At 57.3% G+C, this 17,860-nt stretch overlaps 1 protein-coding gene across 8 annotated transcripts in view; it reads left to right on the top strand.

Moving 5' to 3' along the window:
• Positions 1-17,860, top strand: part of MARK2 (microtubule affinity regulating kinase 2) — a 59,058-nt gene that overhangs the window by 38,761 nt on the left and 2,437 nt on the right. For 3 of the 8 annotated variants that reach the window (XM_039257726.1, XM_039257724.1, XM_039257732.1), the window contains exons 2-18: positions 3,611-3,790; positions 4,024-4,077; positions 6,831-6,879; positions 7,196-7,261; positions 7,350-7,420; positions 7,631-7,687; positions 8,392-8,628; positions 9,757-9,876; positions 9,984-10,083; positions 10,161-10,273; positions 11,237-11,369; positions 11,622-11,800; positions 12,007-12,104; positions 13,098-13,259; positions 13,936-14,193; positions 15,234-15,260; positions 17,356-17,400. In XM_039257726.1, the coding sequence (XP_039113657.1) occupies positions 3,611-3,790; positions 4,024-4,077; positions 6,831-6,879; positions 7,196-7,261; positions 7,350-7,420; positions 7,631-7,687; positions 8,392-8,628; positions 9,757-9,876; positions 9,984-10,083; positions 10,161-10,273; positions 11,237-11,369; positions 11,622-11,800; positions 12,007-12,104; positions 13,098-13,259; positions 13,936-14,193; positions 15,234-15,260; positions 17,356-17,400 (1,949 nt within the window). The remainder of the gene's footprint in view (positions 1-3,610; positions 3,791-4,023; positions 4,078-6,830; positions 6,880-7,195; positions 7,262-7,349; positions 7,421-7,630; positions 7,688-8,391; positions 8,629-9,756; positions 9,877-9,983; positions 10,084-10,160; positions 10,274-11,236; positions 11,370-11,621; positions 11,801-12,006; positions 12,105-13,097; positions 13,260-13,935; positions 14,194-15,233; positions 15,261-17,355; positions 17,401-17,860) is intronic. The other 5 variants (XM_039257728.1, XM_039257729.1, XM_039257727.1 and 2 more) reach the window with 5 other exon arrangements.

Genomic DNA, 17,860 nt, shown 5'->3' with positions numbered 1-17,860 from the left:
GAATATTGTATCACCACTTCACAGGCAAGGAAACTGATGCCAGTGAGTAGGGGAGCTGGGACTTGAACCTAGTTCTGCTGGACAGAGCTCCTCGGCACCCACTAGGCCATCCCCTGACACAGATGTGTGGAATCACTCTGCACTGGTCATCTTTTGGGTGGTTTCCTTCACCCTTTGCAATACTCTCATCTCCCTCTTGAGGATGGTGTTGATGGTAATAAAGTTAGCACGTGTTGAGTAATTGGCAGATTGAGGATTTGAACTGGCAGTTTGTCTCTGGCATTTGCACTCTTTAAAAAAAATTTTTTTATAGTTTATTTTTGAGACAGAGCATGAGCGGGGGAGGGGAAGAGAGACACAGAATCCAAAACAGGCTCCAGGCTCTGAGCTGTCAGCACAGAGCCTGATGCGGGGCTCGAACCCACGAACCGTGAGATCTGACCTGAGCCGAAGTCAGACGCTTAACTGACTGAGCCCCCCAGGTGCCCCAGTGGCATTTGCACTCTTAACCACACCTCTCTACCCCTAAAAGGAGGGAGCTGGATGGCAGGGCCCCTCTTGTGTTTAACTGATGTTTTGAGGCCCAGTGTGCAGCCGAGCCTGGCGGGGAATGCGGTCCTCTGGTACCGCACAGACCAGGCCCTGGAGCCAGGGACAGCGAGAGGGCTGGGCAGAGCAGAAGTCAGGAAGGACCACAGGATTCCCAGATTTGGCTTCAGAGGGGCAAAGGGCCCATACCTTCAAGTCTACACTGAATTCTTGTTACAGATTTTGAGGACTTGGAGTCTGCCAAGTCCTTGTATCCTCAGGAGAGGGGAGTGACAAGGAACTCAGGAGGTGAATTAGAGGTTACCGAGGACACTTCCCCACCCATCATCCTCTTGTGAGAGCTGGCACAGGGCGGGGGGGGGGGGTCCCCCTGTTCATGACCCCTGAGGCAGGCCAGCTAGGGCAGTAGGCAGCCTAGCAGCACTTTCTGGGAGGATGGGGCTGAGAAGAGGTAGGCCATGGAGCCCAGACCTCCAGGAGCCTGCTGGATGGGGCTCGGGGTACCCTTTGGTAGACTGAGCCAAGGGCAGGTACTAGGGTACTAGCAGGGCCAAGAAATGCCCTTCTCTCCAAGGGGTGTGAACCCTAGGGTTGCTTTGGAAGGGCAGAAAGCAGATGTTTGAAAATCTACTGGTCTTAGGGGCACCTGGGTGGCTCAGTCAGTCAACTGCCTGACTTTGGCTCAGGTCATGACCTCGTGGTTTGTGAGTTCGAGCCCCGCACTGGGCTCTCTGCTGTGTCTGTTGGGATCCTCTGTCCCCCACCCTCTCTTGTCCTGCCCCTCCCCTGCTTGCACTCTCTTTCAAAAAAATAAGTAAACATTAAAAAAAGAAAGAAAAAGAAAATCTACTGGTCTAGTAAACACTGTTTGAGGACCAACCAGGTTTAAGTGAGCAACAGGGTGTCAAGCACAGAGAGGCCGAGAGAGTTAGGTGGGCCAGAGTGGGCAGACAGCAGAGGCTTTGGGGACCTGGTGAGGACTTACAGGAGAGAGAACACTCCCCAGAGGGCGAAAGACGTTAAAAGGGACTCTGCTGAGATGTCAGGAACCTTTCCCTTCAGAATCTACCGTAGGCATGGGATCTCTTTTCTCCTCAAAGGCCTAAATCCATGAGCTCTTGGGATCTGAGTCAGACAGCTTACCCCAGATCAGCCAGCAGCTACTATACAAAGAGAAGAAAGGCCCTCCATTGACGCAAGGAAGGAGGGGGAACCGTCAGTAGCAGGGTATTTGCTTTGCGTTATTGTTTTTCTGCCTGGAAAGCATCTGGTTAGGGAAGCAAGCTTCTTGCAAGAAACTCTGGACAGTTCTATGGGTGGTAGCAAGTCATTTCTCTCCTCTGTGGTTTTGAAGGGCTTCATTACAGCCCCAGGGGGCCGTGAAAGAAGAACTTTGACTCACACTTTTCTGGTTACCCTGCTCTCCTCCACCCAGAGTTTCCAAGGTAGCTCTGGATGGTTCTAGGACAAGGCTCTGGCAGCACTTTGCCCCAGTGTGTGGGAGTGAGGGCATCAGGTGCTCTTGGAGAGTAAATCTGGGCTCCAAACAAGATTAGACCAGGCTCTCAGCACTTTTATTCATCCATTCACATGCCATTTTTATTTTATTTTTTGTCTTTATTTTTATTTGAGAGAGTGCATGGGGAGAGAGAGAGAGAGAGAGAGCGAGAACACCTTAAGTGGACTCCACGCTCAGCACAGAGCCCAATGTGGGGCCGATCCCACGACCCAGGGATCATGACCTGAGCCGAAATCAGGGGTCTGGACACTCAACCAACTGAGCTACCCAGGCACCCCACAATTCACCCTTTGAAGGTGTACAATTAAGTGGCTTTGAGTAAATTCACAGAGCTTTGTATCCATCCCCACAATCAACATTTCATTAGGCGATTTTCATTGTCACAGAAAGAAACCCTGTACCCCTTAGTTGTCCCCCTAACTCTCCACCCTCCTCAGCCCTGGACTGATCTGTCTGTCTCTGAGGATTTGCCTGTTCTCAACATTTCACATACATGGGATCATACAGTACGTGGTTCTCTGTGACCAGCTTTATTCACGTGGTGGAACGTTCTCAAGGTCTGTCCCTGTTGTAGCGCGTGTCGCGGCTTCATTTCTTTTGATTGCCGAGGAAGAGTCCACCACGTGGGATATCCCAGTGTGTCCGTCTGTTTGCCAACTGACAGACGTTTGTGTTGTTTCCACTTGATGGCTGTTGTGAACGTGGGCTGTTACCAGTAGACACTGGTGTGTGAGTTTCCGCGTGGACATCCGTTTCCACTGCTCTGACGGGTGGCACCTGGGAGCGGGACTGCCGGGTCACATGGTGACTCTGGGTTGTAGCTCTTTGAGGAACACACAGGCCTTCATGTGTTTTCCTCTGGGCTGGACCCTTTTTGTGTCACGCTTGCAGAGCTGTGCTGTTGCTGTCACTTCGCGTCCTCACACTGTTGCCCGAGCTACGGGCTGTTGGGGGGCACGGGGGGGGGGGGGCAGACCCTGTCATTCGGTGTGTTCGTGGCACAGGTGTTGAGTGAGCATCCCCCAGAATTCAGATTGTGTCAGGGCTGGGGCATACCAGTGAATAAATGATGTACGCCTGCCTTCATGTGCCTCCATCTCAACAGGATGGCCAGCAAACCAGTGTAAAGGGATAACTAATAAAGATAAAGGCGAAGCGTTGGGTGGTGACGAGTGCCGGAAGTACTTGCGCTGCGCTGCACTGCGCAGCCTCACTGTGTGAAGAGGCAGCCGGGCGAGCAGTAGGGGGCGCTCTCCCGCAGGATGTAGAGGGCTGGTGGGTTGTTAAGGGCGGACTGTACTGCCCTGGGTGCGAGGCCCAGACTCCCGCACCCACGGGACGTTGGCACTGAAGACTGGCTTGCTCCTCATCTCTTCCTCCTCCTCCCCTGCCTTCTGACTCTGCCTGCCCGCCAGCCCCCTGCCGTCCACCTTGACCCCCCGCCCCCAGCCTCGTAGGGTTTTTTTAATGGAGAGATAAGGGCACAGATATGGGGAACTGAGAGGTAGCGTCCTGAAAGGTGTGCGTGTTTCCACCCTGCAGCCCACCTTGGGACACCTCGACCCCAAGCCCAGCAGTAAGTCCAACATGCTGCGGGGCCGCAACTCAGCCGCCTCTGCTGACGAGCAGCCCCATATCGGCAACTACCGGCTCCTTAAGACCATCGGCAAGGGCAACTTCGCCAAGGTGAAGCTGGCTCGTCACATCCTGACCGGGAAGGAGGTGAGCTCAGGGACGGGGGGCGGGGGGGGGCACGGCTGCCCCCCCTAGCAGGTAGAGGTGGGACTGCCGCCACAGCCAGCCCCTGTTTGTCAGCTGGCAGTGAAATCTGGACAAATGGATGTGTTGACGGGGTTGGGGTAAAAGGAAGTGGAAATATAGAGGAGGAGGGAGAGTCGAGTCTTGGGCCTCTCCTGTCCTGAGAGGGAATCTTGGGTTTTGTGTGTCACGTGCAGGTAGCTGTGAAGATCATTGACAAGACTCAGCTGAACTCCTCCAGCCTCCAGAAAGTAAGTGCCGCACCTTCTGTTCTTTCTAAGACTCTCATCAGGGGCCAGGGATCTGCTGATCCCGTGTGGGCCACCCCCCACCCTTGAATCCCCAGTTTTAAAAATCTCTGGTCTTTTCACCGTCCCCACTGCTCCATGGCTCTGCTGCCTGTGGGGCTCTGATCGGATCCACCACGTTGACTCCCCCTGGGTGGGCTTCCTGGCCACAGGCACTGGCTCTTTAGAAGTCTTTCTGCCCTTCCCTGCCATTTGGCCTACCTATCTGACCTACTTCCTGCTCATCAGGATCGTGTTATCTTCTGACCTGTGGCCCTCTGCAAAAACACACGTTCCTGGCCGTTACTAAAAACATGTGTTTGGTGATTCCAAGATCTAGAATGATCCAGGGGAGTGGCTCTAGAAGTGCAGGGATAAGAGGAGGCAGGGAGCCTGCCACCAGATTCTGTCCCAGCAGCAGTTTAGGGGATGAGTATAGAAGGCTGGGTTCTTAGAAGCTCAACTCCAGTTTCAAACCCCTGACAGTTTGTGCAGGTTAAGGATGGGTGGTCCCAGTTTGCCTTCTCGATTCTAAGGTCCTCTTGGCTAAAAGTCACAGACTCATCCACATGTAGTGTTCGCTGGATGAGGTTGAACGTTCTCTTCCTTTACTGACAATGGGAAACTGAGGTCAGTCTTAGCTGATCCGGGGAGTCCTCCAGGTGGGAGCACATACCCAACCTGGTCGGGAAACTATGAAGAGCTGATAGGAACATGAAAAGGAGGCTTTGATTTGCAGAATGGGACAGCTTGCCAGGGAGGGGTTGACGTAGAACTGCAAACCCTCTGCCCGCTCCTCCCATGCCGGGCCCCGACAGTTAGGGGAAGGAGGAAATCGCCCGTCTGGCTCCCGAAAGGCTGTCCCTGTTCAGGTCGGTCCAGTTTCCTTGTGCCCCCGTATTCCAGCTGGCCCTGGCTCAGATTTTCTGATCTTGAGTCACCTAGTTCTTTCTGTCACGAGGTAGGCTGAAATTTCCTTTTCAGGAGCACGCTGTTATTTAAGAGAGGGCATAACCTCATGCTAACAGTCAACTCCAGGGAGCTTGAGAAGCTTCGGACCTGGGGTGGGGGCTGGTTTTGAGGGAGGCACTCGCGGAATTGCAGCGTGGGGGTTGAGGTACCTTGACACGTTGGCAGCCAGAACCAAGGTGCTGCCTGTGTTTTGTTAGCCCCGGGACCCCCTCAGCATTCTTTGGTTCAGAGGCAACTTTGCTGTCATCACCAGGGCTTTCCTGCTTAGAGCTTTCCGGAAGGAAGGGAAAGAGGGCCACCCTTGACATGTTGGCTCAAAGCACGCAGTGTAGCGTGCGCCGTGTGACAGCTGCCAGAGTCAGCCTGGCCGTGCCCTTTCCCACCTCTTTTTCCTCCTTGCCCCTTCCTGGCTGGCTGGAGGGCACTGATACCAGGCAAGTGTGGGCATTTTAAAAGCCTTTTAACATACTCTTTTACCCAGGCCAGTCTGATTCCGGCCAAATCACTCTGCTTAAATCTGATCCCGGCAGTGATTCATAGAAAGGACAGCACGGAAGACTCTAGCCCCCTCAGGGTTCTCAGCTGAGCCCAGGAAACTCCCTTTCTCCCAGAGAATATGCCTTCCAGGCCAAGTAGGTGCCCTCTGGGGGAGAACCCAGGCAGCTGCCTCCAGCCCCATTTCAGCGTTACTTACCCCCACCCCCACCCCCACTCCCTGAGGTGCTGTCCAGGACCTTTCGCCTCTTCATCCCAGATAGCTGCCGCGCCAGGGAAGAAAGCGAGAGAAACCTGGGCTCTAACAAGAAAAGAGAGCCAAGTTCAGAATCGGATTCCTGAAGATTCGAAAGGCTGTCTCTTCTTTTTCAGCTCACAAAAGCTCTGAGACCTCGTTAAAGGGGAAAAAACGTGTTCAGTTTATTCCATGAAGTACACCATGAATTAGGTCCCCAGACCTCCCCCCCCCCAAACAAAACAAAACAAAACAAAATATAAACAACTACTTCTGCTCTTTGTGCAAATGGTGAGGCCTGGAAGTTACCAAAACCCCACCTCCAGTTCTCTGGCCCCCGCAGAGGGGATGGGGTTCGTGTCTCTCATCTTTCTTTATGGAAGTACATGGTTTGGAGTCCCTGATTTTGTTTCACAAAGAGAGCGTGAGTGTGTGGAGGTGGGTTTGATTAAAATTGGCATCGGCTATATATAGGAGCGGCTTCTTCTGCCACCGCCCCAGAGGCCCAGGAGAGAAGGGCCTGCCCACCCATGCGGAGCCCTTTGACTTCTGTAAACTAGAAGATGAAGCCCCCCCTCCCAAGCCCCCGCCCCTCACACAGAACAAGCCGGAGTCTGTTTTGTCACTGAACTTTAGCAGCAGCCCTGGTTCTGAATATTCATGCACACGGGCTCACACTCCCTCCTTCAGAGGCGCCCAGCCACACCCGCCTGCTCTTGGGGGTTGGATTTGGGGAGAGTGCAACAGAGGACCCATGGCCGATGTATCCAGATGCTGAACCCAAGGGTGCAAGTCGTTAGAGGCCAGCTTTCCTCCTGCTGACAAGTCTGCCTTCGTTCCCCTTCACCTACTTCTCAGCCATCAGGAACGGGCCTGGGTGACCTGGACACTGCCCCATTTCTTTCCTTGGCCTGTTTTCTCTCTTGGGAGAAGCCACCGAGCCGTGGCTTTGTTTGGAGGGGACCTGAGGGGAGCAAGCTAAGCAAGCGTGACCCCCTGGTATTTTCTTTTCCAGCTATTCCGCGAAGTAAGAATAATGAAGGTTTTGAATCATCCCAACATAGGTGAGAACCAGATTTCATTCCTTCCTTCTTCCCCTACAGCACGGCCCTGCTTCCCAGCCTGTGTCCCTCCCCGAGGTGGTGCTTTCTGGAGTCGGGAGCCTGGGAAGCTGCCTCTGGGGATGCCCAGCTCAAAATCCAGCCCTGCCTCTGGCACCTGGGGCTCTTCTTAGTAGCATTGCTGCCATGAGAGGAGCTTACCCTTTTTTTTTTTGGGGGGGGGGAGCCTTTCATCCCCAGGATGTCCCTGTTCACATTAGGGCTCAGTGTGTGGCCCGTCCTACTTCTCTGACTCACGGCTTGGCCCTTTCCTTTGCAGTTAAGTTATTTGAAGTGATCGAGACTGAAAAAACTCTCTACCTTGTCATGGAGTACGCTAGTGGAGGTAAGTGTGGAACTGCCTCTTCCCGTGTGCCCCCGGGTCCCCCAGTCCCAGGAAGCTCCGACTTAGACCCCACCCCTGTATCTTGCAGGAGAGGTGTTTGATTACCTGGTGGCTCACGGCAGGATGAAAGAAAAAGAGGCTCGAGCCAAATTCCGCCAGGTGGGTGTGGGTCCCTTTGCGGAGTGTGGCCCCAGCCTCTGCCCTTTGGGGTTTGGCCTATGAGGAGGTGCTGCCTGTCTCTGAGTGGCCTGTGGAGGGTCCTACGAGCTCTGCTTATCTATATGGCAGATTGGAACTAGGTCACCGACTCACAGGTCCGCCATCCAACCCTCGGGTGCTCCTGGCCTAACCCTTCTTCCTTCCTTTCAGATAGTGTCTGCTGTGCAGTACTGTCACCAGAAGTTTATTGTTCATAGAGACTTAAAGGTAAGGCGTGCCCTCGTCTCCTGTCTCGGGGTCAGGTTTGGGTTGTTCACCCTCTGTCAACAGTGTCCTAAAAACCTTCAGGCTCTGAGAGTTCAAGGAAACTCCAGCTTGTAATTTTTTGGAGGTGATGAGGAAGCCCCTCGGGCCGTTTCTGAAATCGGCCTTACAACTGGACTTAGCTGTCATCTAGCCGGCGAACAGAGGGTCTCTGCCGCCTCCACTGGGCACGTCCCCTTCCAGGGTTGCCAGGCGCCGCAGGAGAGCTGCCGGCTCCGCTGGCCCTTCCGGCGGCTGACTGAGGGCGGAACGGTGACTGTCCCACCGCTGCCCCCCCAGCTGCTCTGCAGGTGCGCGCCTGCTCAGCCCTCTCCCTGAGACAGCAGAGTGTGGACTCCCCTGGAGGCGCCTGGCCCCCCGAGTCCTGGCAGACATGACCGTGATTAACACGAGCCTGACGTGGCGGCGGAAGCCTGGCACAGCTCACGGCATCTCCGAGCCCTCAGATGCCCGCGCACTCCCATGGCTGCCTGTGTGAGGGGTGGCCTGCGTTGGTCCCCTCCGGGCCAGCCCCTTCACACTGACTGAAGGTGGAGAAAGTTCTGAGACCGAAGATGACCTCTGTGCTCCCATCCCCCTCAGCTCCTTCCTGTTCAGTGCCTTCCTGTGGTCCACTCCCTCCTCACATCTTCCATCTTCCCTCCCAGGCAGAAAACCTGCTCTTGGATGCTGATATGAACATCAAGATTGCAGACTTTGGCTTCAGCAATGAATTCACCTTTGGGAACAAGCTGGATACCTTCTGTGGCAGCCCCCCATATGCCGCCCCAGAGCTCTTCCAGGGCAAAAAATACGATGGACCCGAGGTGGATGTGTGGAGCCTGGGAGTTATCCTGTATACACTGGTCAGCGGGTCCCTGCCTTTTGATGGACAGAACCTCAAGGTGGAGTGAAGCACAGGCTTAGATTTTTAAAAATAAATAAATAAATAATAACATTTATATTTTGAGAGAGAGTCAGAGATACAGCATGAGCGGGGGAAGGTCGAAGAGAAAGCGAGACACAGAACGTGAAGCTGGGGCTCTGGGCTCTGAGCTGTCAGCGTAGAGCGCGACATGGGGCTCGATCTCACAGACCGTGAGATCATGACCTGAGCTGAAGTTGGACACTCAACCAGCTGAGTCGCCCAGGTGCCCCAAAAAAGGTTTTATTTTTACGTAATCTGTACACTGAACGTGGAGCTCAAACTGCCAACCCTGAGATCAAGAGTCAGTTGCTCCACCGACTGAACCAGCCAGGTGCCCCAGGCTTAGGTCATTTTTATTGCTTCTGCTTTCCATTCTCAGCCTTTGGTCTTACCCCTGACCTCTCTCCTTTGCCACCTGTACACTTTTCCCAAGCCAGAACTTCAGAGGAGGGCTGGGTCTTCTGCACCCAGCGTAATGGCCTCAGTTCTTTCCTCTAGGGGTGGCATAGATTAGATCCTGTTTCCGTTCACCCTTCCGAGTCACTCAGGTTGGCTGGGCCTCGGGCTGGTCAGGCTAATGGGCGCAGGGCATTTGACATCAGTGCCTCTCCAGTGTGGCGCCTTGTCTCTGGCTCTCTGTCTCCTACCGTGTTTCACATATATCTAGCTGGTCAGTCTTAAGCTCTCAGAAGCCTGGATATTAGGTTTCTTCCCTTGGCCTTGGGGTGATTTAAATTTCTTTCCCGCTGGGGCACCTGGCAGGCTCAGTCTGTAGAGCAGGAGACTCTTGATCTCAGGGTTGTGAGTTCAGGCCCCATGTAGGGCATAGAGCTTACTTAAAAATAATAATAAATTTCTCGGGCGCCTGGGTGGCTCAGTCGGTTAAGCGTCCGACTTTGGCTCAGGTCATGATCTTGCAGTTGATGGGTTCGAGCCCTGCGTCGGGCTCTGTGCCCACAGCTCAGAGCCTGGGGCCTGCTTCTGATTCTGTGTCTCTGTCTCTTTTTGTCCCTCCCCTGCTTGTGCTCTGTCTCTTTCTCTCTCTCAAAAATAAACAAACATTAAAAAAATTAAAAAGTAATAATACATTTCTCTCCTACTGTAGGAGCTACGGGAGCGGGTACTGAGGGGAAAATACCGCATTCCGTTCTACATGTCCACGGACTGTGAAAACCTGCTTAAGAAATTTCTCATTCTCAATCCCAGCAAGAGAGGCACTTTAGAGGTGAGCAGCCAGGATCCCAGCTGACTGGAAAGCCCTTGGTTCCTTGGGACGCCTCCGAGCTGAGTCCCCTTCCTCCCTGCCCTTAATGCTTCCCTTTGCTCCCCCAGCAAATCATGAAAGATCGATGGATGAATGTGGGTCACGAAGATGACGAACTAAAGCCTTATGTGGAGCCACTCCCTGACTACAAGGACCCCCGGCGGACAGGTGAGGCTCTGCCGAGCCATGAGATTCAACTCCCTAGGACTCAGGACCAGCCTTAACTGTGTGTCCCCCCTGTGCAGAATTGATGGTGTCCATGGGTTACACACGGGAAGAGATCCAGGACTCACTGGTGGGCCAGAGGTACAACGAAGTGATGGCCACCTATCTGCTCCTGGGCTACAAGAGCTCTGAGGTGTGTGCCCCCTGCTCTGTTCCCTGCTGACCAGCTTTGCTGTCACTGGCAACCCTGTGCTTCTGGCACCCGTTGAGGGCAGAAGCTCCTCTCTGAGTAGGTGCGCTTTCTGCTGACGAGTTTTAAGCCTCAGCTCTGGTGGGTAAAGCTCTCTGGCCTTTGCTTTCACTGGTTTCTGTCAGTGAAGGGCTAGGAAAGCCGGTGGGGTCTAGGCCTGGGTCCGGGTCTCCACATGGGTGAGTAGATCTGGCTCAGTGTGTGTTGCTTAGGCTGGGTCTAGGTCAGTCTGGCTGGATCACTTCTTTGTTGATGGAGAAAATCTGTGTGTCTGTTTCCACGTGTTTGTGTCCCTCTGAGTTGGGAAGCGCCTGTCTCTGGGTGTTCGGGTGTGTGGGTCTCTGTGCTCTTCTTAAACGGGTCTTGAGTCTGCATCGCTGGTGTCTGGCTCTCTGTATCTGTGTGCCTGTATGTCTGTCCCCCGTCTGTTCATCTGGAGGCTTCGTGTTTGTGCCCGTGCCCATCTGGGTAACCGTGTTGGTGTGAGGCCACGGGTGTGTGCGTGGGAGGGTGGGCTTGCGCGCCATCTGTGTGTCCCCACACGCACTCCTAGCCTCCCCGGCCTGCTCTCCTCCTGGAAGTGTGGGACTTAGCCTGGTCAAGAACGATCTTGTTGGGAGCAGGAGGGTGTGCTCTCGCGGTCTGAATGTGCGTTCTTACGGGCACATGTGTCCCTCTCCGGGGGTGGGGGCTCTTGCATGTGCTGGGGGCCGGGAGTCTCTGGCTCTGTTCGTCGGGAGCCGTGTCGGGGCCTGCGTGTCTGCAGGATGTTTAGATGCACCTGGGTCCTGCAGGAGCACGTCCTGGGGTGTCCGGGAAGGACTTGCATCAGGCAGAGCGGTGTGAAGTGGGTCCCTCTGTGCGCATGTCCGTGTGATTTCTACCCTCCTGTTTATCTGCCTGCAGCTGGAGGGCGACACCATCACCTTGAAGCCCCGGCCTTCGGCTGATCTGACCAACAGCAGTGCCCCTTCCCCCTCCCACAAGGTACAGCGTAGCGTCTCTGCCAACCCCAAGCAGCGGCGCTTCAGTGACCAGGGTGAGTGCTTCGGGGAGTTGCGGGCAGCGGGCTCACCCCTGTCCTGAAAGGACATGGCCTCTAGGGGCTAGGGGGGGCCCCCGCTGAGGCTCCGTCCCAATTCAGCCACGTCTTAGTAGCATGGCCTTGGGCAAGTCACTTCCCTTCGCCCGCCCTCTGTGAAATGGGGTTTACGGGGAGCGCCGTGTACATGGCCGGCCCTCAGCTGGCCCCGCGCCCTTACCCACTCCTGCCATCCCTCTGCCCCCGCAGCTGGTCCTGCCATTCCCACGTCTAATTCCTACTCTAAGAAGACTCAGAGTAACAACGCAGAAAATAAGCGGCCTGAGGAGGACCGGGAGTCAGGGCGGAAGGCCAGCAGCACGGCCAAAGTGCCCGCCAGCCCCCTGCCCGGCCTGGAGAGGAAGAAGACCACCCCCACCCCCTCCACGGTGAGCGTCCCACCTGCCCTGGGGCCCGTCCGCTCCGAGCGGCTCCCTCCGGCTGCCCCCCTGGCCTCGCCTCCAGGGCCGTTTTTGCTTACTGTGTGAAGCCTACCCCCCACGAGGAAAAGCAGAATCTTTTCTTTTCCTGGAGCCGGCTCTGTGAACAGAACACTGGTTTTCTGTGGTACAGCTCTGCCCTCTGTTTCCCACAGAACAGCGTCCTCTCCACCAGCACAAATCGAAGCAGGAACTCCCCCCTTTTGGAGAGGGCCAGCCTTGGCCAGGCTTCCATCCAGAACGGCAAAGACAGGTGAGCGGACCCAGGCCCTGCCTACCACGCCCCCCTCCCCCACCAAGAGCCGTCTCATGGTGGTGGTCTGTCAGCAGCCCCCTCCCCTCCCCCCACCCCCGCTCCCTGGAGTTCCGTCCTGGCTCTGTCCAGTCCAGCCTGTCCACGCGCCAGCCCCTCCTCCCCGCCACCCCCCACCCCAAGTCTCTGTCCCCTGTGCTCCTGTGACTGCTCCTTGCAGCGGGCACACCAAGTGAGACACCACGGTCCTCTCGGCTGCATCCTTGCCTGACTTGGGGGGTTTTCTTTTTTTTTTTTTTCATTAGTTAGTTCTCTTGTTTATTTGTTTATTTATTTATTTTAAGAACTGTTTGCACCCAGTGTGAGGCTCGAACTCACGGCCCCGAGATCAAGAGTTGCATGCTCTTGCGACTGGGCTGGCCAGGCGCCCCCGCCTTCTTGCTTCTTGACTGCAGCTCGGGCTCAGCAACTGCGCTCCTCTAGGCTCCAGTGCCTGAGGCTTTGTTCTGGCGGCCCCAGCTCAGGGCAGAAGTGAGAGATGCCCACCAGAGGGGCGTCCGTGTTGAGGGTAATCCAGCTGTGCCCGTGAGAACAGAGCTCCCCTCGCTTTGACTGTCAGCATCTTTTGGTGTGTTGCATTCTTGGCTCCATCTCTTCTGAGCTTAATGAAAATTCCCCAACACCCTGCTCTTTCTGTCGACGAAACATCCTTGTTCTTAGAATTCTCAGGGGACCAGTGCAGCCCGGAGGCAGTTCCCTCCTGTCGGCTTTTCTGCACTTTGGGTTTCCTCCCCCGGGTTCTGGCCCGCCTCGCTTCCCGCACCCGGGGCTCCGCTCCCCAGCCCCGTCTGCCTCGTCTCTGACTGGAGTCCTGTTGCTGCTCCCCACACCTGCCCTGCCCTGCCCTGCCTGCCCCGCCCCTGCTTCCTCACCTGAGCCTCCTGCCCCCACCCCGCCCCTAACCCAGGCCTCTTCGCTGCTTTTGTCTCCTAGCCTAACCATGCCAGGGTCCCGGGCCTCCACGGCTTCTGCTTCCGCCGCAGTCTCTGCGGCCCGGCCCCGCCAGCACCAGAAATCCATGTCGGCCTCCGTGCACCCCAACAAGGCCACTGGGCTGCCCCCCACGGACAGTAACTGTGAGGTGCCGCGGCCCAGGCAAGTGTGCTGGGGCAGCTGGCGCACCTGGTGCCCTCAGCCTGCTCCCCCCGCCCCCCCCAACAAGTTCTCCCCCCTCCCTGGGGGCCCTGCTCTGTTCTTGGCATCTTAGCCACAAGCAATGGCTCTGTCCCCTGCAGTCAGGAAATAGAGGGAACAAAAAAATAGCTTAATGCCCCTCTTTTCCTCCAGTTCTCCCTCTCAGAGCAGATATGCAAGAAGCCGTCCCGAGGCTCCAGAAGGAAGCCTTTCTGTTCTGAGCCTTCCTGGACTTCCTTAGGACCCCAGGGACAGTCAGCATCAAAGGGACTCAATCCTTGAGGGTTGGTCAACATTGTCCCCTTGAGGCTCCAGTGTGCCTAGCTCCCAAGGAGCCACTTCTGTCCGGCCTGTTCTGCTCTCCACACATGTATCCTCCCTCCCTCCCTCCCTCTCTCTCTCTCCCCTCCCCCCCCCCAGACCGGCCTCTTCCACCTCCATCCAGACCTCCTCCTTTCTGGTGTCCTCAGTGGTCACACCCCTTCCTTCTGTGTCCTCCGTGATGGCTGCCTCCACCCCAGCATCCCCCCCTCCCCTGTTCCTACCCCAGGGTGCCACAGGTACTCGCTGGTGATGGCTGGTGATGGCATGCTCGGGCCCTGATGCATTTCCCCCACCCCCACCTCTCTTCCCACAGCACAGCCCCCCAGCGTGTCCCTGTCGCCTCCCCCTCCGCCCACAACATCAGCAGCAGTGGCGGAGCCCCAGACCGAACTAATTTCCCCCGGGGCGTGTCCAGTCGAAGCACCTTCCACGCTGGGCAGCTCCGGCAGGTGCGGGACCAGCAGAATTTGCCCTATGGTGTGGCCCCGGCCTCTCCCTCTGGCAACAGCCAGGGCCGGCGGGGGGCCTCAGGGAGCATCTTTAGCAAATTCACTTCCAAGTTCGTACGCAGGTGAGTAGGGGGCTCAGGGTGGCAGAAATAATGAGGCCAGGTCTCCCTACCTGCCTGGGGGTGGGGAGGGGGACTCTCGGCACTAGGCTTGGGTCCTGGGGTTAGAAGAGGCCTTAGGAAGCCTAAGAGATGGGGTCTTTGTCAGCACCTCATGATCCCAGACCCGTCTGTCCGTCCTTCTCAGGCTCTCCCCAACTCTGGTACACACCCCTCGTTCTCTGGCCCCGAGAGCAGATGGCCAATGCCGCCTCCTCTCTAGGAGAGTGTGAACTCAGATGCTAAAATAAAAGCCCCCCTCTTCTCTCCTGGGTTCCCATGGAAACTTATATTTGGTGACGCAGCTGCAAAGTCATGAGGCCTGGGCCAGGCTGGGCCAGCAAGGGGAGTGTTTCCGGGTCCTCCGTCTCACCCCCTCTGACCTCCTTTCCCCCCACTCGGCTGGTTAAGTCCGCTCCCTCTGCCCCAGCCGCGTCCTTCTGCCCCGGGCTCCCCAGGACGGAGGCCACAAATGAAATAGCTGGTGGGGGCCAGGGTGGCCTCCTCCCTGCGGCCCGGTGCGCTGATGCCTTCCGAAGCAGCCAGCAGGGCGGGGGCTCTCTTCGGGAGGTTTCTCACACCTGGCCCCCAGCCTCCCCAGAGAGACCACTTTAGTTCTTGCGGTGCAGCCAGCAGTCCTGCCTGGCGGGGTGCCGCCTGTCGCCCCCCCACCCCCACCCCCTTGGCTCTCCCACCTCAGGGTAGCTCCAGAAGCAGCGGCGGGCTTGGGGAGAGCAGGCTTGCTGCCCTTCCTGCTCACGTCAGTTCGCTCAGCTGGAGTAGAAACGGTGCCCCTCTCCAGCCCTGGGATTCAGGGCGGCGGGGCGGAGCGGGCACAGGTCACCACGTGTAGGACTCTAGTCTCGCTGAGCGGCTCTTCCACAAATGGGGTGACCGTTGAACCTGTAAAGCCCACTCCCCACCTGCTTATCCACATACTGTCTTGTTGGTTTTTTTTTTTTTATTTCTTTTTTTATTTTGTCTTTTTTTGTTTGTTTTTTTAGAAATCTGTCTTTCAGGTTTGCCAGAAGGTAGGCGTTCAGCCCGCTGTGTGTGTGTGTATGTGTGTGTGTGTGTCTGTGTCCTGTGTCCTGCCTCCGTCGTTAACTCCCCTTTTCTGGCTCTTGCTCCCTCTTCCATCTGCTAACCACGTCTGTGTGGCCCTCTCTCTGCCATCTTAAAGGGATGAAGACCGCCTCTGACTGGGTGGCCACTCAGGGCAGATGGCTTTGAAAATGAGGAGCCTGTCCACGGGCAAGGGGGATCTTCTCAGGAATTCTCCCTTTAAGATTGTCTCCTACCCCCCACCCCAGGTTTGGGTTTCGGTCACAAGCATCGGGTTCCTTTCCTGGCCCTTCCCGTTGTCTGTGCATGCGCTGTGAAGGGGCTCCATGACGGTTGCAAGTGCATCTGGGACGGTATCTCATTGTGGGTGTCCTGGTCTCTCTCTTCTCTGGTCCCCTGAACTTCAGGGCTGTGTGACCCCTTGACCCGGTCCTGTGGATAGCAGCACTTTGGAAGTACTGCAGGGACGCCAGGGTCCCGAGGCTTCAGTCTGATGCTTCCAGGCCCAAGGAGCCTTTGCCTCACAAGTGGGCACAGCACCCCCTTCTGGCAGCTCCTGTAGAACTAGCCCCACCACCACCACCACCCAGCACACCTCCTGCCTCCAGCTGTATCTGGACGAATCAAGCCACCTCTCCTCTGGGCCGTGTTCTCCCGATAGGGACTATGGTTTCCAGAGAGCCAGGCCGGGGGCCAGAACATTCAAAGGCGGGAGCCATCTACCCCATAGTCCTGGCAAAACAGTGGGAGACACCCCCCCCCCCCCACCCCCCACACACACACCTACTGAAGCGACTCCCTTCCTAAACTCCCTTCCCGGCTGTGCCACCCTCCGGCTCTATCCTCATCCTCTCTGGAGGCCCGGGTGAACCAGATACCAAGCTGGAGACCCAAGGGCCGGGTTGGGAGCACCGGTTCCCCAAGGCTGTCAGCCCAGGCCCTGTGCTGGAGTCTAGGACACCTGGCAGGCATGTTGGTGACGAGCTGACTAATGGCCAAGACAGGGGCTTTAGGCTTTCCCCTGTGCACCCACTGCTCCCCACCCAGCTCTTCACTGCATGGCTGCCTGTTGACTCACGGCCCGCCCCGGTGACAGGGCGCCTCCACCTACAGGGCAGGAACCAGGAGGGGCTGGGGAGAGCAGCAGGCTCCTTCCCCTGCACAGCCCGGGCCCCCTGCTCGCGGTGCGCTTGTGTGCATTCGTGTGTCTGTTGTGTCTTCGTGTTCCTTTTCCATGTGCCGCTGCTGCGCGCTCTCTCTCATCTTCCTCTCACCCCTGCCCGCCTCTGCAGTCCCCAGTATCCCAGCTCCGGGCACCCATCTTCCCGCCAGGAGCTGGAGAAGCCGCTCAGCGGGGCCAGATCTCTTCCCCACTCCCCCTCCCAAGGTGCTGGCCCTGCCCTGCCCTCTGTCCTCCCTTCTGTCCAAGCAGATGGCCTGGCAGCCTGGCAGGCAGGGGAGTTACAGAAGAATGGGGGAGGCAGGCTTGTCCAGGGCCAGCCTCGGGGCCCTTCTCCCCATCCCCTTACCTAGGCACCCATCCCCAGGCCTGCACAGAGCCGGTCCAGCTCTTGGCCCCTTGAGCCTCCTGAGAGAGGCTTCTGTCTACCCCCCACCCCCACCCCCCCAATCCCCCGCAACACACACTCTCTCACCCCGGCCCAGCCCCGCCCCTTCTTGAGGCCGAGGGCTCTGGGGCCTGGGTGCCCTGATGGTGAAGACCCATTCACAGCACGAGGCCCTGGCTGTGGGCTGGTGCAGGAGCTGCCTCCTGCTGTGGCTTGTGCTCCATGCGTGCGCCTGCACATCCACACCCTCCTCCCCCTCCAGCAGAGGCTCCTCCTCCCCAGCACAGAGCTCTGGGAGTGGGGGGGGGGCAGGCTCCCCACGTGCTGGGCTCCCTGCCCAAAAGGGACAGTCGAGCTACCAGGGTGAGGGGCTGCAGAGCCAGGCCGGCCCGCCAGGTGATGGGCCTCACCAGACCCACCCTCACCTGGGTCTGTGGCGGCGAAAGGAGCGAGAGGTCCCGGCACTAAACTCTCCCTCGCTCTGTTTTTTGAGGAACCTGAATGAACCTGAAAGCAAAGACCGAGTGGAGACGCTCAGGTGAGAGGGCCGGAGCCAGCACCGGCCCTGCCCAGGCCCCCGGGCTTGCCACGAGCCTCCTGCTCCTCTCTTCCTTCTGCCTCCTGGCGCTTCCTCCGGTGGCCCTGCCTGGGCCCCACCCTCTCGGGGCCTCCCTTTGCTCAGAGGATCCCCCACGCCCCAGCTGATGTATTCTGGAAACAGGAGCCCTAGGCTGGGCGGCTGGGGGCTACAGATTCCTCCCCACCGCCCAGCTCACCCTTCTGTGCCTCGGCTGCTTCGCTGTGTCCAGCGTGTGAACTGCTCAGGGCTGGCCGCCCGCGCTCCCCTTCTCTCCTCCCCTTCTCTCCTCCCCCTGACCCCCCTCCCCTCTTCCGAGGAAAGAGGAAAGCAGGGGACTGTGGCCGCCCCATCCCCTGCGGGGTGGGGGGGCCTGGCTTCTCACCTCCTCCGCCCTCCCTGAGAGATGGAGGTGCCAACC

The sequence above is a fragment of the Hyaena hyaena genome, unplaced genomic scaffold (assembly GCF_003009895.1).
Source record: "Hyaena hyaena isolate Hyena2069 unplaced genomic scaffold, ASM300989v1 scaffold_632, whole genome shotgun sequence".
NCBI lineage: Eukaryota > Metazoa > Chordata > Mammalia > Carnivora > Hyaenidae > Hyaena > Hyaena hyaena.
This window is presented reverse-complemented; position numbering and strand designations above follow the sequence as displayed.